Genomic DNA, 21,465 nt, shown 5'->3' with positions numbered 1-21,465 from the left:
TTTAACATCCAGTGCTAATTGCTACACATTGAAAAGATAACCTCATGATAATTGTAATAATATAATTAATTATATTTAATAATATTCATTGTTCTATATTGTTCTAATTAAATTTATTCACATCTATACATATATACTTTATATTTGTGCATATGTTATATAAATATGCCTGTGTATATCAGAATATTATTTGTTACATATAATTTTGATAATACAGCTTATTTGCTGTATAATATCCCTGAATTAGACTATATATGATACTATGTATATATTGGCACACATGTATAAAAAGAATTATGTTCACCAGTGATTTTTTTTTTTTTTTGCCAGTCATGGGCCCTGAACTCTGGGCCTGGATGCTGTCTGTCAGCTCTTTAGCTGAAGGCTAGCACTCTACCACTTGAGCCACAGTACCACTTCCAGCATTTTCTGCTTGTGTGGTGCTGAGGAATCGAACCCAGGGCCTCATGCATGCAAGGCAAGCACTCTACCGCTGAGCCACCTTCCCAGCCCTATAAAAAGAATTAATAGTCATTCCTATGTAAAGACACTCCTGTATCATGTTATTTTTGTTGGTGCCAAAGAGTACTCATTAGTATTTCCTCTGGTACCATTCTATTAAAATCCCAAGTTTTAGTTTTCATTTGTCGGGAAACATCTTTTGCTTTTACTGTGTGTGTGTGTGTGTGTGTGTTGTCGGGAAACATCTTTTGCTTTTAGTGTGTGTGTGTGTGTGTGTGTGTGTGTGTGTGTGTGTGTGTGTGGTCCTGGGGCTTGAACTCAAGAGCCTCGACACTGTCCCTGAGCTTTTTTTCTTGAGTTTAGCACTCTGCCACTTGAGCCACAGCTCCATTTCCAGTTCTTTGGTAGTCAATTGAAATCAGAGTCTCATGGACTTTCCCACATGAGCTGGCTTTTAGCTGTGAACCTCTTGAGTAGCTAGGATTACGGGTGTGAGCCACCAGTGCCTAGCTTTGCTCTTACTTTTGAATAACACTCTGATGGGGGGTATGGTAGGTTAGCAATGATTATCTTTTAATTTCTTAAAGATATTATCCTATTTCTTCTGTGTTCTGTAGTGATTGTTTGAGGGCCACCCATAAATATGCATGTCTCTGTCAGAATGCTCCTAAAGTTCTCCCTCTTCTCTTTTTTTTGGGGGGGGGGTCCAGTTGTGGGGCCTGAACTCTGGGCCTGAGCACTGTCCCTCAGCTCTTCAGCTGAAGGCTAGCTCTTGAGCCACAGCGCCACTTCCGGCTTTTTTTTTCTGCTTATGTGGTGCTGAGGAATCAAACCCAGGGCCTCATGCATGCAAGGCAAGCGCTCTACCACTGAGCCACCTTCCCAGCCCCATTATTTTTCTTCTCATGGATCTTACCAGAAAATGTGAAGATGTATCCTCTCTGACCGTTTTAGATTTTTTTAATCCATAGCTTGCTGTTTTGGAAAATACTCAGTTAAATTTTCCTTTCTTTTTTAGCGATATTATGATTTGAACTCAAGGCCTTCTGATTGCTAGTACCACACCTGGTCCTTTTTAGCCTTAGATAGTTCTCGCTTTTTGCCTGGGGCCACCTCAGGCCACGGTCCTCATCTGTGTCTCCTTGTAGCTGGGATTGCACGGTGACCACTGTGCTTGGCTCCTTTGATGAGATGGGGATCTCACTTATCCCTAAGCCGGCCATGATCTAGCTAGAGTCATAACCATGTACGACCATGCCCGGCCTGAAATTTCATGCATTACTTTTCCACTCTCTTACTGTTCTGGAGGACTCCTCTTATATGTATTTGAAATTTTCCTTTTATGTGTTTCCTTTTCTATTCTTTTTATCCTTTAAAAGTACCTTTTAATTATATTTCAGAATGTGCTACTATAAATCCAGATGGAGGGCGCCAGAGGTTCATGCCTATAATCCCAGCTACTCTGGAGATGGAGATCTGAGCATTATGGTTTAAAGCCAGCCCCAGCAGGAAAGGCTGAGACTCTCCCCTCTGCCAAAAAGCCAGAAGTGAAGCTATGGCTTAACTAGTAGAGCGCTAGCCTTGCGGAAAAGCTCACGGATAGCACCAGGACCTGAGTTCAAGTCCTTGGACCAAAAACACAAAAACACAACCCTGGATGGCATTGGAACTTGTTACCAATGTCCCAGTTGCAAGTCCAGGGATGTTGATTTCTCTTTCATTGCCAATTTACAATCACTTCTGACCATGTGTGTTACTCTTGAGGATGGTGGAGGGAATACTTAGAAAACCGTGAGCTTACTGTGAGCACATTGATAAGTGTATTTCTACTCTAATTTTAACCAATCCGAATATCATGTCACCCAATGAAGTGCCTTTTGAATATACTACAAATTCAATTCAAAATTTAATTGAAGTTATAACCAATCTGATTTAAAATATGAACTGTAACATGAAATCTGAACATATTACACATTCTAAAATATTTCCACATAAATGTTACATACGTTCAAGTTACATATTATGTCAATTCTATGACATTAATTTTATTGTTCACTATAAGGTAAGCATTGGGAATTCATGGTAGATGGCAGTATGTACTTGAGATAGATACCTTTTCTCTGATGGATAAACTGACAGAGGGAGTAATAATCTTTTTCAGTTGTGTCTGTGTGTCTGTGTGTCTGTACTGGCACTGTACTTCAGATTTTTCACTCAAGGCTGGTGCTCTATCCCTTTAGTCATAGCTTCACTTCAGGCTTTTTTGGTGATTAAGTGAAAATAAGAGTCTCACAAACTTTTCTGTCTCGGCTGGCTTCAGACCACAGTCCTCAAGTCTGAGCCCTCTGAGGAGCTAATATTACAGTTGTCAGCCCCTTTTTGAAATATTTATTTCCAACAAATGATCAAAGAGGAAGAATAAACATCAATGAATGTTTATTATCCCCTGAAATATACTTTCTCCTGTCCCTGGTATCTGCCAAAATAAAAGATCTTCAATAATCTAGAATTTAGAAAGTATATCTAGAAGATATACAAATAGAAGCTCTATTAATCTTCGCCATTGTTAATTTCATAACCTGTTAGATTCACTTGTATATAAACTGATTTTTTAAATTTCTCTCCCACTAGTACATGTACTACACAGATTTCAGGATCTTTCTTCTATTTAATAATGATAATGAACCCCTCTGTACAGTACTTTCACAATAAAAAAAATAAAAAGAAAACAACCAACACAAAAAAATTGAAATAATAATAATAATGATAATGAAAGAAAGAATTGGGATTTGGGATTCATTCCAAGTAAAATCTTTTCTCCCCACAGAGAGAAGGAGAAAAGGACCATCAAGTACGAATGGCAGTTGGGAACGGTATACGGAGCGATGTGTGGAGAGAATTCATACACAGATTTGGGAATATCAAGATGTGTGAACTGTATGGAGCTACTGAAGGAAACATTTGTTTCATGAACCACACTGGGAAGATTGGAGCTGTGGGAAGAACAAACATGTTTTACAAAGTAAGTGTATTATTTTATCAAAGGTAATTGTTAAGCTCTGCTAATTCTCTTTCCTAACTCTGAAGTTTGTGCTTACAAATGATGATAAATACGGTTACAATTTCTATGCGTATATGTATGTATCTGTACATGTATCTATGTATGGTTGTTTGGTGGTACTTGGATTTGAACACAAGGCATTATGCTTTCTTAGGCAGGTTCTCTACTGCATGAGTCCAGCCCTTAGTGTTCTAGCAATTTGTGAGATAAGATCTCCCTTTTTACTCAGTCTACCCTGGACCTCAGTTCTCTTATTTGCTCTTCAGCATACCCGGGATGACAGCTACATGCCACCACACCCAGCTTTTCTCTCGAGATGGGGTCTTGTAAATGTGTTTCCAGGGCTGACCTCAAACCTCCATTGTCATGATCTCAGCTCATAAATTCCATGCCCACTGCTCCTACCTACAACTTTGGGTACACAGAGCAATGTCTGTAGGTGCTTGATGGCGCTATAGGTTACTCAGACTCATCATCTCCCATTTTTTCAGCTAAAAAATGATAAATATACTGAATTTTTCAGTATTCAAGTTTACTGCTATAATGTGTAACTAGTAAGCATAAGTCCTCATGTATACCAATTTAACCCTTTCTATTTTCCTTGGTTACTTTTCTTCCACCATTTTTTATCTTTCACCATTTACATCATTTGAAACTTGTGTCTAGGCTTCTAATAAATGATTTATTTAGAAAGTGTAACAAGATACCATATAACTTATAGCAATGAAAGTTAACTGAGCACTTAACTATATTTCAAATACATTGCTCGGAGTTTAAGAGTTCTATTTAATTTAAGCCTCTACTTTTAAACACGGTGTGAGGTAAAAATTAGTGTTACCCTATTGAAAGGTTAGGCCCTATGGGAAAGGCAACAGAATAGACACATTGTTCTAGACACAAAGATTCTTTATTAAAGTGCTAGCTTGTGTGGTGGGTTTTGTCTGTAATTGGGATAACAGGATATTGGCCATTTGCCCTGATGGCTGGTAGGAAGAAAGATTCTATTTTTGGACCGGACTTTTTTATCATCTTGGTCAAGCAGGAACAAAGCCTTGCTCATGGTTCCTTTTTTTTCCCCTCTTTTTAAAAACATGCTTCATGTTGAAACAGTTCCCAGCCCTAATGATATCGGCTGTTATTTCTTTTAGATTAATTTGGCAAGGATAGCAGAGTGGGATCCATTCCATACTCAATTACCATTCAGTGTGTCAGACACACTGGACATGGTGGTCCAAAAATTGGGAAAGTGCATAACTCAAATGAAATAAACATAGTACAATTTCTAGCCATAACTGGGGTCAATTAGAAGTACGGGGATTCTTCCTACATTCAGGAGATCTCCATGATGTTAAATACACAATTAAAAACAGATGCTGCCCGTTAACATACCACAAAAGTTCATGTGTATGTCTATGTGTCCTTCTAGCACACATGATCCGGGGGTCTCATTCACAAAGGTCTTGAGAGGTAGGCTTCCCAGAGCTATGCAGTCCATACATTCGTGGCCATGTGCCGTGGGCCTGTAAGGCTCTTCCCCAATACACCTTTGCATACACAGAGTCATGAATTTATAGATTGGGAAAGGGACCCAAAAGGCATTCCCTCAATGAATATGTGCAGAGACTGTGAACCTAGAGAAAAGTACCTTGTCAGTCAGTGTCAGAGCTGAGGATATAACCAATGGCTCAAGCTGTAATCCTAGGTACTCGGGAGGCTGAGATCTGAGCACTGCCATTCAGAGCCAGCCCAAGCACATAAATCAGAGAGACTCTTATCTCCAGTTAACCTGCAAAAAGCCATATGTGAAGGTGTGGCTCAAGTGGTAGGGACCAGCCTTGAGAGAAGGAAGGAAAGAAGAAAAAGAAGGAAGGAAAGAGTAAATGCCAGCAAGGGAATGCTACTCCCTAGTACATTCTTTGATGATCTTCATACACTTACTCCACTTTTCACCAGCAAAGTAACTTTGTGTAGGTTAAGGAATGAAGATTTTCAGTCATGCAAGATTCAGGAGGTCTCTTAATGATTTAACATTACAGTTAAAACTAATGTACCTGTAATTCTAAAGGAATAAGATGGCATAATTTCTGCTGTGTTATGTATTTACAATACAAAAGTTAATTTGGAAATACTAAAAATTAATTTTTAATGTTGCTTAATTTAGTTTCATGAATTAATCTCATGAAGCAATTTCACTGTGCTTTTTACCTGCATACATGTAAATCAGATCAAATTCACTGTATCTATATAAAATTTATTTTATTGGAGCCATAGTCTAATCATTTATTTCACTTGAGCATAAAACCTATCAGTAAGTAGATGTCATTGCACAAATAACTAAATGCTTGTTGTTTGATTGATTAATCTTACTTTTGCAGCTTTTTTTCGCTTTTGACTTGATAAAGTATGATTTTCAGAAAGATGAACCTATGAGGAATGAACAGAACTGGTGTAGCTCTGTGAAAAAAGGTAAGACAAACATTTGAAGCTATCTCCTTAGGCAAAATGTCTAAAGTTGCTGGGTTTAGGGAAGAAAAAATAACTGATTTATTATGTAATTTGACTTATTAGAATTTTAATGCTGCTGATAACAGCATCTCTCAATTACATTTCTCTCATTTAACTTTATAGACACTGTCCAAGAACAGGGTAATTTCTCAGGAGCTTCCTCAGAACTTAAACCCTGATTGTCTTATTACAATTACAGTGATTGTTGATGTTGGAACGTGAATCTCAGAGCTATGTTTATTATGCAGTCACAGAGTCTTTTAAAAAGTAATTGATCCCAAAGACCTATTTTACTCCTTTTGGAATTTCATTGAGAACTGTTCAGTGTATTTTAAAGTAAGGCATTATGTCTCCACAATGGTAATTTGCCTATTCATGTCTGAGATGAACACGACCTATTTGTACATTTTTGTAATAATTAGTCTTTGGAGAAGGATCCAATACCTGTGTCCTGAAGAAGAAAAACACAGAACATAAATTTTGAGAGAGGTAAAAAAATGTCTTGTAGCCAGGCACCAGTGGCTTACTCCTGTAATTGTAGCTAAGCAGGAGACTGAGATTTGGGGATCATGGTTCAAAGCCAGCCTGGGCAGGGAAAATCCATGAGACTCTTATCTCCTATAAACCACTCAAAAAACCGCAAGTGGTGCTGTGGCTCAAGTGGTAGAGCGCTAGCCTTGAGCTGAAGAGCTGAGGGACAGCACCCAGGCCCAGAGTTCAAGTCCCACGACCAACCAAAAAGAAAGTGTCTTGTAAAATTCTAAAACTTTGGAAATGTAGATGGATAATATACAGTGATGAGGAGGCTTTGAAGTCAGATGGACCTATTGTAAAATATTATAGATATATGGATAAATGACTCCTACATTTGACAGCCTGATGACAGTGAACAAATTGCTTTCTTGTCCTTTTATTTTATCTGTGCAATGAAGGTGATAGTGCGGCCTTTCTTACATGTTTGTGTTGAAGAATAGGTGGGAAATATATGTGAAGCCCTCAGAAGACTGGCTGATACCTAGAAAGTGCTCCGTAGATAAAATGTTACGGTGATGGGATGATGATGAGATGCGATGGAGATGATGATGACGATGACAAGATGGCATCAGTAAAGGCCGTGACTGAGAATAGGAAAACGAAGGCTTTTGTTGGAATACAAAAAGATGTCTTTTGGCCAGAGGCAGGCTTGTGTGCCCTCAGAAGCCAGCAGGTTCAGAAGGGATCAGAGAAAAGTAGTGTGTTAACATGACATCAGATTGCATAGAGGGAACTAGTGGCCGCAGGCTGTCACTTGGTCATGCACAATAGGCATATGTGCTTCTCATCAGCTGCTGAAGGCCACCTGTCTATTTCAATAATTTAGTGTTCCTTTCATGATATTATAAATGTCCAGTGGTTCTTGTCAGATAAAAGGTCTCCTCCATTTCAAAAGTCATGTGTATGCTGCCTCTCTTTACAGCAGGCAAAGCAAGTAAACAGTGGCCGTGATGTCTGTGCAGGGATGCTACTCTCTCCATTATCCTTTTCTTTTTAATTTACAACTATGTTTTACTTAAATGTGTTCTTCATGCTACTATGCAACCTTTAAAACCGACCAAATACATAACATTAAAATGCTTTCTCAAAACGTATCAATTTAAATGATGACCCACAACCACAGCTTCTAAACTTCTACAAGGCAGCTTCACTATCCAAAAGATCACAATATCATAACTAGGATGAAATCCCACCTCAATGCAAATTTAAGAAAAGCAAATTGAACAATATTATCAGACTATCAAACTTCAGTGAGATACTACTATTTAATATGCACACTTTTTAACTCTCTGTCCATTCTTTTCTCTAAGAAATAACCTTTACCCTGCAGGTTTCAAAGAAAAATATTGTTTCATTAAGTTCCGTTGGCAAAAATATTTCAATTAACGTGTCTAAATGTAAGTGGACCTGGTTGAGTATGATCAGGTGGGAAATCTATTCAACCTCCCATTCATTCAACCTCTCATCTCTTGTTTGTCAAAGGTTTCTAGAATCAAGCTTCAGGGGAACAAACTATTTTCTTAAATTTCCAGAAACATATCAATCAGATAAGAAATAATGTTTCACAAAATTACAGACTTGAGTTTAAATTCTAGGCCTATTTCTTTCACACATTTTTGACAGTGCACTTCACCCTTCTGGTCCTTAGTTTTTTTTTTTGTTGTGAAGCATAATTATAGTATCAGCTTTAGAATATTTCTGCAGAAGACAAATAAGATGACACTTGCAAAGTGGGAAATGTGTAATGAGTATCACTAGTATCATTTTATTAAAACAATTACTGAGTTTAAACCAAAAATAGTCATTAAATGTAAAAGAAATTTTGTACATATTTCCCTCAGACAATTCCTTTTGATTGTTTTCTTCTTCTTCTCCTGTTTTTTTTGTTTGTTTATTTGTTTGTTTTTGTGCCAGTCCTGGGGCTTGAATTCAGGGCCTGGACACTATCCCTGAGCTTCTTTTGTTCAAGGCAGCACTCTGCTACTTGAGCCACAGCGCCATTTCTGGCTTTTTCCATTCATGTGGTGCTGAGATATCGAACCTAGGGCTTTGTGCATACTAGGCAAGCACTCTACCACTAAGCTACATTTCCAGCCCTTGATTGTTTTTTTCTAAAGTAGTTTCTGTATTTGAGGATGGGTCAGATGTAGGTTCAAAGAGTAAGTGACCTCAAATACAATAAAATAATAGCAAAGGATCGTAGTCAAGCCACATGGGTTACGTGTACAGGATATAATTTAGATCGTGCGTGTTGTGTGTAACAATATTGTGATCAGATGGTCAAAATAATGTTTTCTCTTGCAGGTGAACCAGGACTTCTTATTTCTCCTGTGAATACAAGGAATCCCTTCTTTGGCTATGCTGGTTCTTACAAGCATACAAAAAGCAAACTGATTTTTGATGTTTTCAAGAAGGGAGATGTTTACTTTAACACAGGAGACTTGATGGTCCAAGATCAGGACAATTTCCTGTACTTTTGGGACCGGATTGGAGACACTTTTAGGTATGAGCTCTGCTCATCTTGTAATTGTGACCCACGGGTCTATGGAGATATCAGTCTCTAGGACCCCTACTTTCAGGACAGAACTAGCCTTTGTCTTCACAATACCTCCTTGTTTGTAAAGTGAACTGTAAGTTGAATTTCAATTTTAAGTTTTTTCATTATTTTAATGAGCCACTTTAGTCCAAATCTGTGAGCTCACAGATCTGGACCAAAGTTACTCTTACCATCCTACCACTTAAACCTCACAAATATACAAATATATGTAGACATATACATTTAGACATATATATATATATATATATATGGAAAATAGAAATGAGGTATAATTGGTAGTTTGGTCATAATGATAAAAATTGAAACAGAAAAAATTATCACTTTATCTTCCTTCCCATTTCCTAAGATTAGATTAGATGTTCTAAATTATTTTGCATGGGTAGTCGATAACAGCATGGGATAAATAAGGCACACATCTAGACCTTCTCTTTCTCTTCCAGGGATGAATAGACTCTCAAGCACCAGAGATGAAGGAAGTCTTAAACTTATTTTTTTGATTTTCCAAATTAAAGTTTTAATAGTATCATTGTTGTTTTGATGAACTAAAAAGCATTTGTCAGTAATTTATACTTGTAAGACTGAAAATCTGATGCTGATTTTATTGACTTGCTACCGAAATGCTTCTATAAATATGTCTTTTGTTTTTAACAAGGAATTATTATTGGACCTTAGGTGCTTTCACAGAGCTGAATCCAAGGCTAAAAAAAAAAAAAGCTAATAAAAAGCTAAAAGTGGCCTCCTAGTTTTTCAAATAAGGATGCTTTAACTGGTTATTTGTTTTATTTAGGTGGAAAGGAGAAAATGTTGCAACCATGGAGGTGGCTGATGTCATTGGAATGCTGGATTTCATACAGGAAGCTAATGTGTATGGTGTGACTGTGCCAGGTATGAGCATATTTCAGACTTTGCAGGATGCTCACAAACCAAATGTTAAGTGCAGTGCTTTTTAAAAAATGTATTTTGCTAATTTAAAGTTATTAAAATAAACATCCTAGTCTTTTCTTAGCAAGCAATGCTTTTGATCCAACTAACAGGCATTGCGCACAGGAAAGAAACCTACTACATTTTAATGTGTGAGTGTACTTCCAAGCAGGTATAAATCCAATTAGTGACTCACTGAAAATAGAAGAACAGTCCATTATCTTTCTTGTGATGCTGTGTTTATACATACTTCCGAAGAGGAGCATGTTGCAGGTCAAGTGTTTAGTAACAGTAGCTTGTATTTGATGCAGATATTTTTTAATTATTTAAAAGATGTTATGCCCCCTTTACAAATATGAGTGTGATGATTACTTCCTGATGGTGCAAATGACCAATGTATGGACAGTGTGTGTGCAGGGGGGACGGGTAGGAGAAAAGAGGAGAGAATATTTATTAAGTAGCCACTGGATATTGGATAAGGCTCTAGAACATTCATTCTAGACTAAGACCTGTAAATGGCACAATAAGCAGTACTTAATTATGGAAACACCAGTTTCTGGTTTTTTAACTAGAAACTAGAAATATGTCCTTTATATTTTGCATTAATACAGAAAATGTATATTCCACAGGAATATAGTTTGTTTCAAGTGTATTCTTTTTTAGCATTTATGTTGGTGGTAATAGAATGAAATTGGGGATAGATTATGGCCTTTCTGATTATGACATTATTTCTAAGGAGAAAATCATATTCATCTTAGAGATGTTATCACTGCAATAGATTTAATATCTCTGGTGAGTGGTATTCATCTAAGACTTCTTCAAAATGATTCTGCTCGCACTTTCTTCCAGGTTATGAAGGAAAAACAGGAATGGCTGCCATTCTTTTAAAACCAAATAAGTCTTTAGATTTAGAACAAATTTATGAGCAAGTTGTGGCGACTCTTCCAGCATATGCCTGTCCACGATTTTTAAGAATTCAGGTAATTTTTCTATCTCAATGGATTATAGACTGGGAACCCAGAAGATTCTTTACTAGAAAACTAATTTTATATCCTTAACATAATACATTCATTTCTCTTTATAAGAGTAACAAAAAAATATACAGATGTAGCATTTGTGCTAATTGGCACCACATTTGAAGCCTAAGTAAGTTAGATGCCATGATGAAACACTAGGATGTATTTGTCTTTGTCCTGCTTACAGAATGGCTCTCTTCCTGGAAGTTAGGGCCACAGGAAAGCTCTGGTCCCAGGGAAGCCACGTCTTGTGAAGAGGCATCATGTTCCTCACAAGACACATGTGCTGTCTGGTGACCCTGTTCACTTGACCCTGTCCACCTAGATTAGATTCCACCAAGCAGACATCAGAGGGTCCACAGGAAGTGTGCAAAACCTAAGGCATTTAGCTTTAAGGAATTCGGCTTTTAATTTTCATCTTTTTTTCTACCTTTGCTTTGTATTTTGGAGAATTCTGAGATCCTCACTTTGAGAATGAAGGCTCTCACTTGATGATATGGAGTAGAGTGAAATGGAAAAGAATTTACTCAGTTACTTTCTTGTAGTTACTCAGCTACTAAGTAATTTAACTTCTTATTTTTAGTCATTCTTTTATTAATGCTACATCTATCAGATGTAATTTCCCAATGTTAACAACAATGGTTAACATCCAATCACATGGACCTTTTTTTCTGGATGCACTTGTTTTATTGTGAATAGATCCACAAAAGGACAGAAGATTGGGCCATATTCATTTGAAAGCATTTGTGAAGCAATCTTTATGGCCAAGTCACACCAATTGGATAGAAGTCTATATGACCTTTGTATATTTTACTTTTAAAGAAATTTATACATTGCCTTAGATTATTTTCATGACCACCCTCTGAAATACTAATAGCAAGTTAATATAAAGTAAAAGCAATGTATTTTATTTGAATTTTTGAGAGTTGTGGATATTCATCTACTTTTAAGAGTTACTATATAAACCAGGTAGCAGTGGCACATAACTGTAATCCTAGCTACTCAGGAGGCTGAGATCTGGGGAGCATGGTTCAAAGCCAGCCTGGCAAATAAGTCTGTGAGACTCTTATCTCCAGATAACTACCAAAAGGCCAGAAGTGAAGTAGTAGCTAAAGTGGTAGGGAGGTAGCCTGGAGCAAAATGCTCAAGAATAGTGCCCAGGTCCGGAGTTCACACACACACACACACACACACACACACACACACATACACACACAGAGCCTACATATCTTCTACCCACTTTATTCTAAAGCACATATATCATCAAGGTATCAACATGATCTAGTTTATTAAAATTTGTACTAGTTTAAATATGTATGCACATTATCTGTGTATGCTTTTTATACATTTTTATCTTCTGTGTAGCTTCATGAGTCCGTGATAACAGCAGACATAAACAATCTCCACTCCATAAAGATGCTATTCATGTCCTTCTGTAACCATAGCAACTTCCTGTCCCTCCCACCAGACCCCTTAAATAACATACTTAGTTGGAATGGAAAGTTGATAGAGCTGATCATATTTGGTAAGGGTCTTTTATGTAAGGTTACCTTAAAATTTACCCTCATAAAACAGAAGATATATCTTGGCATTGGATTGTTCCAGAAAGCTAGAGCAACTTTGTAAAAGTTTTCTAAATGTTTTAATATCACTGAATCATGGGCCATTTACTGCAGCATTTGCTGTAGTTAGCACAAAGCCTAGCAGTCACATTTTATTTAATAAATGAATTATAGTAATACATGACTTGAAAATGCAAAGTGAAAATTACTTCTCCCATCCAGGCCTGACCCTGCTTAGCTTCCAAGATCAGACGAGATCAGGCACGTTCAGGGTGTTATGGCCATAGACATGAAAATTACTTCTGACTAAATGAAACAGCTATCTTAAAATCTAACACAGATTCTTATGGGCTCTTTTGCCAGTAATCTTCAAAATTTGTAAAATATCACAGGAGGCCAAACAATGGGAATAAAACTGACTTTGTCCTTTCATTCTACATGGGAAAACACAAATGTTTATAACCTTTATAAAAAGCTTGTATTACAGTTTTTGTCTAGTATAACTTTTAACTTCTATTAATATTCTCTCTATATAATACTATGTGGGCATTGACCTGAAGGAATAGAATACATATTTCAAGCATATTTATAACCTGTTTATGGATTATATTCATAATGATTATATGGGTTATATTCATAATGATTATATGGATTATAACCTGTTTATGGATTATATTCATAATGTTTAATGAGTTAATTTTTAATAAAGCTTAAATATAAATCAAAATTTTAAATATTTTATAAGGTCTCTTAAAATTCCTAAGGTTAAATTAAAAGTATATAGAAAGAATATTGGCAATGTTAAGATTAAATGTGATCTATAATATTATAACATGATCTACAGAATTAAATGTTTATTTATGTGTAGTAAGTCATGTGGATAATAATAAATAATTCTATTTGTCCTGGTGATTGTTTTATAGGAAAAAATGGAGACAACGGGGACATTCAAGCTGCAGAAGTTTCAGCTGGTAGAAGAAGGATTTGATCCACTGAAAATTTCTGAACCACTTTACTTTATGGATAGCTTGAAAAAAGCTTACGTTCCATTGACCACAGAACTTTATGATCAGATAATGTTGGGGGAGATCAAACTATAAGACTAGAGGTAGAGATTTTCACAGGCTTTCCTAGGAAGAGAGGAGAGATTCTTCATTTATGGTTAGTTTTCATCTCAATAAATCCATCATAAGCTCAAAATGTCATGTCAGAAACCCAACTTACCTTGCCTACCACACATCACAGCTTAGCAACCCCGAACACTTGTGAAGTATCATGTGTTTGCCCTCGTGATCACGTGACTGACTGGGCACTACTGTGCCTTGACTGGTCAGCACTCCTGTAAAGGACCATACTGCCTGTCCCTGCCTGGGAACCAATCACCGTTCAAAGCACACATTTTACTCTATGCTTACAGACAAGTAAAATTTAAAATTTGTAGGTCCAGCCATGGTAAACTGGGAACCAACTGTGATTCTTTACTATAAAATGGGAAGAGGAAGTAATATTAGTCATGGGCTCTATTTCCTTAATAAGCAAGAATATTTCATAATATAGTAAAACTTTAATTTGCTGTAATTGATATGAACTTTGGCTGATTGGTCTCTTCTCCTACTTGAAGACTCAGTTCATAACTAAATATTTGCCTTAATGTTAAAGATTTTAAACAATACGTAAGTAGTTAACAGCTTAGATGGTTGCTTTAAAATACTTCGTAATATGTAAAGTTTCTGGTTTTCAATGAATGATTAAATTTTACTCACAAATTTTGTTTTCATATGTGCTGCCTCCATAACATTGTCTTCCTTTATGTGCCATTTGTGTCTTCATTTTGATTTTAATTGTAAACAAAGGGAGCTGGTAGGTTACACGCATGCCCTCATGTGTCTCCTTTCCCTTAAAAATCTGAGACAACAGAATAGATAACGTGGTAAGCCCAAGGCATTTAGAAAATTCTCACAGATATATAAACGGAATTAAAACTGAAATAGACAAAAGAACTCTTGGTACGATCACCAAGATCAAAGACCAAAAGGGCTGCAAATTTGAGCAGGTTTGTGAGATGTTACATGGAACATTTGTTACAAGAAAGAGCAGTAAAATCTTAATTGGAAGCATGGCTTAATTGGAAGTGATAGCTGTACTTCCCTTAATTGGAGTTTTTTGTTTTGTTTTATGCTAAAACTGCAAAATTGACTTATAATAAGGTTGAGGAAAGGCTTGGGTATAGTCTGAATGTATCCAATGAAGGCTCACGAGGAGGAAGCTTGTCCATAGCATAGAAGTGTTGAGGTGGTGGAACCTTCAAGAGGGTGGGGTGAGAAGAGCTACTGGTGTTGGTGGGCTGATTTTACACCCTGCTCCCTTCACAAAGTCTTGAATCAGCTCTAGTGGCTTGAGCGTGTAAGATCCTTCAAGTACAGGATCATCCACAAAAAGGGATAATTTTCCTTCTTCCTTCCCTACTCAGATCCCCTGTTGGTTTTTTACTTGCCTTACTGCTCTTGCTAGGAATCCCAGTAAGAAAAAAAGCCAACAAACTGGGAGAGTTTTGCCAGCTACACATCAGACAATGGCCTAATATCCAAAATGCACAGAGAACTCAAAAAATTAAGCCCTCATAAAACAACCCTATTGATAAATGGGCTAATAAGCTAAAGAGAGTCTTCTCACAAGAAGTAAAAATGGCCAATAGACATGTGAAGAAAAGTTTGAAATCTCTGGCCATAGAGGAAATGTAACTCAAAAGAATACTGAGATTCCATCTCACCACAGTTAAAATGGACATTGTCAAGAAAACAAATAATAGCATGCTTATGAGGATGCAGTCAAAAGGAACCCTAATACCCTGTTGGTGGGAGTGTAAGCTTGTTCAACCACTCTGGAAAGCAGTGTAGAGGTTCCTCAAAAAACATAAAGCTGGGCACCAGTGGCTCGTACCTATAATCCTGGCTACTCAGGTGAGATCTGAGGATCGTGGCTCAAAGCCAGCCCAGGCAAGAAAGTCTATGAGTGTCTGATTTCCACTAAACTACCAAAAAAAAGTGAGTGGAGCTGTGGCTCAAGTGCTGGAACACCAGTTTTGAGCAAAAAAGCTCAGAGACAGCACCCAGGCACTAAGTTCAAGCCCTAGGACAGGCATCAAAAAAAAAAAAAACCCACCATAGAACTACCCTATGACCAGCAGTTCCACTCCTGGCATTTACCCAAAAATTATAAAACAAGATACAGTAAAACCACCAACACAACCATATTCATTGCAACACTATTTACTGTAGCCAAGGTATGGAATCAGACCAGATGTCCTTCAGTGAATGAATGGATCAAGAAAATGCGGTGTATATATACCCAATGAAATTTTACTCATCCATTAGAATGATTTTGTACCATTTGTAAAGCAATGAAAAAACTTGCAGTGGGGAGGGGGGAATACATTAAGTGAGGTAAGTCAGGTCCAGTGAGACAGAGTGTATACATGTTTTCTATGTGGAAGACAGATTTAGCTTACAAACTCATAAATATATTGAGTGGCATACAAATGTATTAACCGAAGTACTATAGATTGTAGGGAGATCTCAAATAGAGAACCAAAATCAAAGTTCATCAAAATAAAACACCAGGAAATGGACACTCAAAAGGGGTGGAGTGGAGTAAAGGGGAAAGGGGGAGGCAAATGAAGAGTGGGAAATGCAGGTAAGAGTCTCCTCTCCCTCTCTCCTTCTGTTTCTTCCTCTCTGCTTCCTTTTCCCCACTCTTCCTATTTCTCCTTGCATCCTGACTTGCATTAGTTAACCGGCGTTTCTCCACAACATATTCCTTCTTTCCATGATACTCTGCCTTGCTACCGGTCTTGAAGCAATGGAACCAGCCGAAGGTTGAGTGACACCTCTGACACTACAAGCCAAAATAAATTCTTGGTCTTTTAAGTTGATTTTTCTCAACAGTTTCATTACAGTTGTAGAAACTAACCCCTGAAATATCATTACAAGTTGAAGAATACAAAAGGTATTTACATTGAGAAGCTAAGAAACGGCGGCTAACACCTGCAATCATAGCTACTCAGGAGGCTAAGTTGTGGAGGATCATGATTCAAAAATAACTAGAAAAAAATCTGGGTTGGAGTCATCACGTAAGAGGTAGAGCCCAGTCTAGATAAGCATAAGGCACTGAGATAAACTGCAGGACTACTAAAAAATAAAAATACACTGAGAAATAGGACCATTTGGAAAGACAATTTCACCAATTTGAATAAATTCAATACTTAACTGGAAAATATATACAGAAGGGATGAATTTGTACTTTTTATTCTAAGACTTCTGAATTATTTGTAGTTTAAATTTGCTTTTACTGCTCACTTATGCCTTTAAGCCAATTAGAAAAGTGAAGCACACTGCCTTCTTTAGGGAAATCATAAGACAAAAGCAAGAAATTGAGATAATAGAAGTAATTTAAGAAGCTCAGTCACTTCACAGTAGAAATAAATTTTAGGCCTTCATTATCTCTCTCAATATTTCTTTAATTCCCTGTAGAATCTATCACTCTTTGACATACAAAGAATTATTTTAAGACTATTAAAATATAAAATGCATTTGGCTATTTCTGTATATTTTTTTTGGTCAGTCATGGGGCTTGAAGTCTAGGCCTTGGTGCTGTCCCTCAGCTCTTCAGCTCAAGGCAAGCGCTCTACCACTTGAGCCATAGTGCAAGTTCCAGTTTTCTGGTGGTTTATTGGAGATAAGAGTCTCACAGAGTTTCCTGCCCAGGCTGGCTTTGAACCTTGATCCTCAGATCTCAGCCTCCTAAGTAACTAGGATTACAGGCCTGAGTCACCGAAGCCCGGCTCAGTGTAAAGTTCTTGAAGAAAAACACTTTGCTTGTTAGTTTTCCAAAAAAATTAATGCAGAAAAAAAGCCAGGTTGGAACAACATTCAAAAAAATTGGGAAAGGAAAGGGAAGAACAAAATGGTGAGACAAAGGACAAAGGGTGAACCAACGCAACAGCGATCCTCAGAAGGCAATCTGTTGGCAAGGAACTTTACAACTTGGGGTGGGGCAAAGGTAGGGGGAGGGAAAGTGGGAGAAAAACGAGGGAGTAACAGTGTTTGGCAAGGAATGCACTCTCTACCTTACATAACTAGAACTAGAACTACTCTGTACATCAACTTGACAATAAAATTAAAAAGAATTAAAGTTATATGTTCTTTTTTAAAAAAAAACAAAGATGTTCTTTCTCTGAGGTGCTTGTCATATCTGTGATGACTTTACTGGTAGGAGGATTTAATGCTGGAACTCCTACCTTTCATACAAAGAAGCTCTGGGTAATGTCAGTAAATAAAAAGCCAAAGTTAAAATGCAGTAGTAACAATGTCAATGAAGTTTATTTTATGAACTTTCTTGCAGAGATTTTCTTATTCAGAACACTGGTTCTTAATATAACTATGTAAAGTTTCTAATTCTGATCTTCTTTTTTGTTTTGCCAGTCCTGGGACTTGAACTCAGGGCCTGGGCACTATCCTTGGGCTTCTTTTTGCTCACAGCTAGCACTCTATTACTTGAGTCACACCACCACTTCTGGACCTTTCTGTGTAGGTGGTACTGAGGAATCAAACCCAGGGCTTCATGCATGCTAGGCAGGCACTCTACCACTAAGCCACATTCCCAGCCCCTAATTCTGACCTTTTTAGAGCTAGAAGCACAGCCATGTGATGACTAGCTAGGTTCTATATCACATTTCAAGAATGTGATGAAAGGGCTGAAAATTTGAAAGGCTTTCTTATTAACACATCTGACCTTATACACAGTAACGCCTCTTTCTCTTCCATCAAATCCCATGTCCAACAACAGCAAAAAACAGATTCTCAAAGCTAGAGGGCTTTACAATTATTTGTACACAAATTCAGATTTCTGGAACTAGGGTATGGTAGTTCATGCTTGTAGGCTAACCTAAACAACGTTGGCTGTCTTTCAAACATAGTGCAAACCAAATGGCTGGAACTTGGATCAATTAGTAGAGCACTCAAGCATGAGGCACTGTGTTCAATCCTCTGTACAGAAAAAGAAAAAATCTAGTCAGGAGACGTGTATCAAGTGGTAAAGTTCCAGCCCTGAGCAAGCAAGCTTCTCAAGAGCTTGAGTTAGAGAGTTTAAGCCTCAGAATAGGCAAGATAATAATGAGGATAACTTTTTTAGATTTGCCATTAGACTGAAACATGGTTCAAGTGGCAGAGCACCAGCCATGAGCAAGAAAGCCAAATGAGAGAGCAAGCCTGAGATCAAGCACTAGTAATGGAGTAATTCCCACATGCAAGTATCCTTTGGAAAGTTAACAGAATGGCAAACTTAGTTTGTATATTTTCTTTGGGGTTGAAGTTGTGGCTCACGTGACAGAGTACCTGCTTAACAAGCACAAAGCCTTACATTCAATCTCCAGTACCACTACTACCAGAAAAAAAGCATTTTTTTTAGTTCCATTTTGGCAGTAAGCATGGCTCAAGTAGTAGATCATGAACCAGCCATGAACAAGCAAGGCAAGCAAGAATGTCAGGCCCTGAGTTCAATTGGAATATCACCATTATTTTCATAGTGCTCAAAACAATTTAAATATACATGTGTGTGATGCATATCTATCTATCATCTATGGTACGTGTATATATAATGCATATATAATCCACATGCATATAAAGATATATGCATATGAAGTATATGGCATAGTACATAGTATATACTATAGTGTGTAATATATATACATATATATATATGTATTCACTGTGTATTCTTGCCAAGGTAGGAATGAAAATTTTGCTATTAAAAGCATTATCATATATATTCTGAAGTGATAGTCTTTCTTTATTAACTGTTTCTGAGCATCAGCAACATGGTAGAGCAGAAGGCTCAGGCTTATCCCTCTATCCAAGCTACATACGGACCAATTCTCCACGAACTACTTTGGAGACTCACAGCCTGGCAACTGAGAAAATGCTCACTTCTTATTGCTAGGAGCAGTTGAGACATACTCTTTCCATAAATCCCAGAGCAGCATCATATAATCAACTTCTTCTTGAAGAACACAGACTCCAGGGACTGGCTCCCAAGCTCTCTATTTTTGGCAGCGTACTGGCTAGAGAATTGAGTACGCTCCCAGGATTGCAGAAAACTGAGGAGATTTGAAACAGGTGGGCAAATACTTTCCACACCCCTTCTACCTCTCAGTGCAGAGGACACAGACAATAAAGCCCACCTTCTAGCTTCTCCCTAAAAGGAGTAATCTCAAGTCCTAACCTTTCCAGCCACTACCCATGGGTCTGAATTCGAACTAGTCTATCGTTGGGTGCTTATGGGTCAGGAATTCAATATCCTTTGAGAACGTGAATGGGTTTCTTCACTCCACCTTAGATGTGAAACCAAGCCTCCAGCTTCTCCCTGAGAAGAGTTAAACCCCATATTTTGTTACAACTTTTCCAGCTGCTAGCAAAGGACTTAGTTTCTAATATGCCTTATATGTTAGCCTAACATATGAAGCCTGGAATTTTGTCCCCTTGCGGTGACAGAGAGCAAAGCATAGTTTACTGGAACCAGCTGGAATCAACTCTTCACCCAGGATCCTAGATGGTTAGTGCCAATACAGCTCAATATCAAGGAAGTGGACAATAAATTCCAATTTCTAGCCTCTCTCTGAGAAGAAAAGAAGTTAAACCACAAGGTAGCATCTCTACTTGGTCAGCTGCTGCTACCTGTGGGCTGGCTTTAATCTTTCGTGTCTCAGGGTTCAGCTGAGACGGAGCATACTCTACACTCCCTCTTGCGGCCTTCGAAGAATGGAGACAGTGGTATGGATGAGCACAAAGAATTAAGAGTATCTGAGTAGGCTAATCAAGGAGGTTCATTTTTCAAATGAGGGCAGTCTGAAAAATAGGAGAGATTACTGTTTCATCTAATATACAGAAAGTTTGGAAACTGTACCGTACAAATATGTTCCAAATAGAAGAACAAGACAAAGTTCCATAAGCCAGCCTGGTTGAAATGGAGATATGTTACTATCTAATAGACAATTTAGAAAAAATTAGCAGGGCTGGGAAGGTGGCTCAGTGGTAGAGCGCTTGCCTTGCATGCCTGAGGCCCTGGGTTCGATTCCTCAGCACCACATAAGCAAAAAGAAAAAAGCCAGAAGTGGCACTGTGGCTCAAGTGGTAGAGCGCTAGCCTTGAGCTGAAGAGCTGAGGGACAGCGCCCAGGCCCAGAGTTCAGGCCCCATGACCGGACCCCCCCCCAAAAAAAAGATATAACCAGAAAGAGGAGGAAAGGAGAATAACATTAAGAAGCCATTGTCATAGAGAAGCCATTAATAAGAACCAATTATGTCAAGCATGATCTTTGTAAATGGGACTTTAGATGGTGAATACCATAGGATTCAAATGCTAGACTGGATTATTACAAGGGCGAGGGGCAGATCTCTGTATTGTCTTGCTGTTTTCCCATTATCTCCTGGCTGCCAAGTTTCCAGTTGTGCAGCATCTGCTGGGGTCCAAGCCAGCGTCAGAGAGCTCTCCTTCTGACAGTTTCAGATTGTGGCCACTTGAGCCCAACGTTTGACTGCCTGTAAGTATGGTCCTTGCCTAAAAATAGTTTTGCTCCCTACAGGACTGAGCAGATCATTACACCATAAAAACATAACACCTTTATGGGCTGCTACCTGGTTTTGTTTTCCTGCTAGCCTATAAAAATGTTTACATTGGACCTTAAAAATACAATTGTCTGGGCTGGGAAGGTGGCTCAATGGTAGAGCGCTTGCCTTGCATGCATGAGACCCTGGGTTCGATTCCTCAGCACCACATAAGCAAAAAGAAAAAA

The 21,465-nt window shown here is 37.9% G+C and overlaps 1 protein-coding gene across 1 annotated transcript in view; it reads left to right on the top strand.

Moving 5' to 3' along the window:
- Slc27a6 (solute carrier family 27 (fatty acid transporter), member 6) overlaps window positions 1–13,768 on the top strand; it is a 36,188-nt gene extending 22,420 nt beyond the window's left edge. Inside the window, exons 5-10 of the mRNA XM_013015608.1 lie at window positions 3,290–3,484; window positions 5,899–5,989; window positions 8,867–9,065; window positions 9,907–10,004; window positions 10,890–11,020; window positions 13,542–13,768. Of these exons, the coding sequence (XP_012871062.1) occupies window positions 3,290–3,484; window positions 5,899–5,989; window positions 8,867–9,065; window positions 9,907–10,004; window positions 10,890–11,020; window positions 13,542–13,718 (891 nt within the window). The 3' untranslated portion in view covers window positions 13,719–13,768. The remainder of the gene's footprint in view (window positions 1–3,289; window positions 3,485–5,898; window positions 5,990–8,866; window positions 9,066–9,906; window positions 10,005–10,889; window positions 11,021–13,541) is intronic.
- The last annotated feature ends 7,697 nt before the right edge of the window (window positions 13,769–21,465 follow it).

The sequence above is a fragment of the Dipodomys ordii genome, unplaced genomic scaffold (assembly GCF_000151885.1).
Source record: "Dipodomys ordii isolate 6190 unplaced genomic scaffold, Dord_2.0 Scaffold27, whole genome shotgun sequence".
NCBI classification, from domain to species: domain Eukaryota; kingdom Metazoa; phylum Chordata; class Mammalia; order Rodentia; family Heteromyidae; genus Dipodomys; species Dipodomys ordii.
This window is presented reverse-complemented; position numbering and strand designations above follow the sequence as displayed.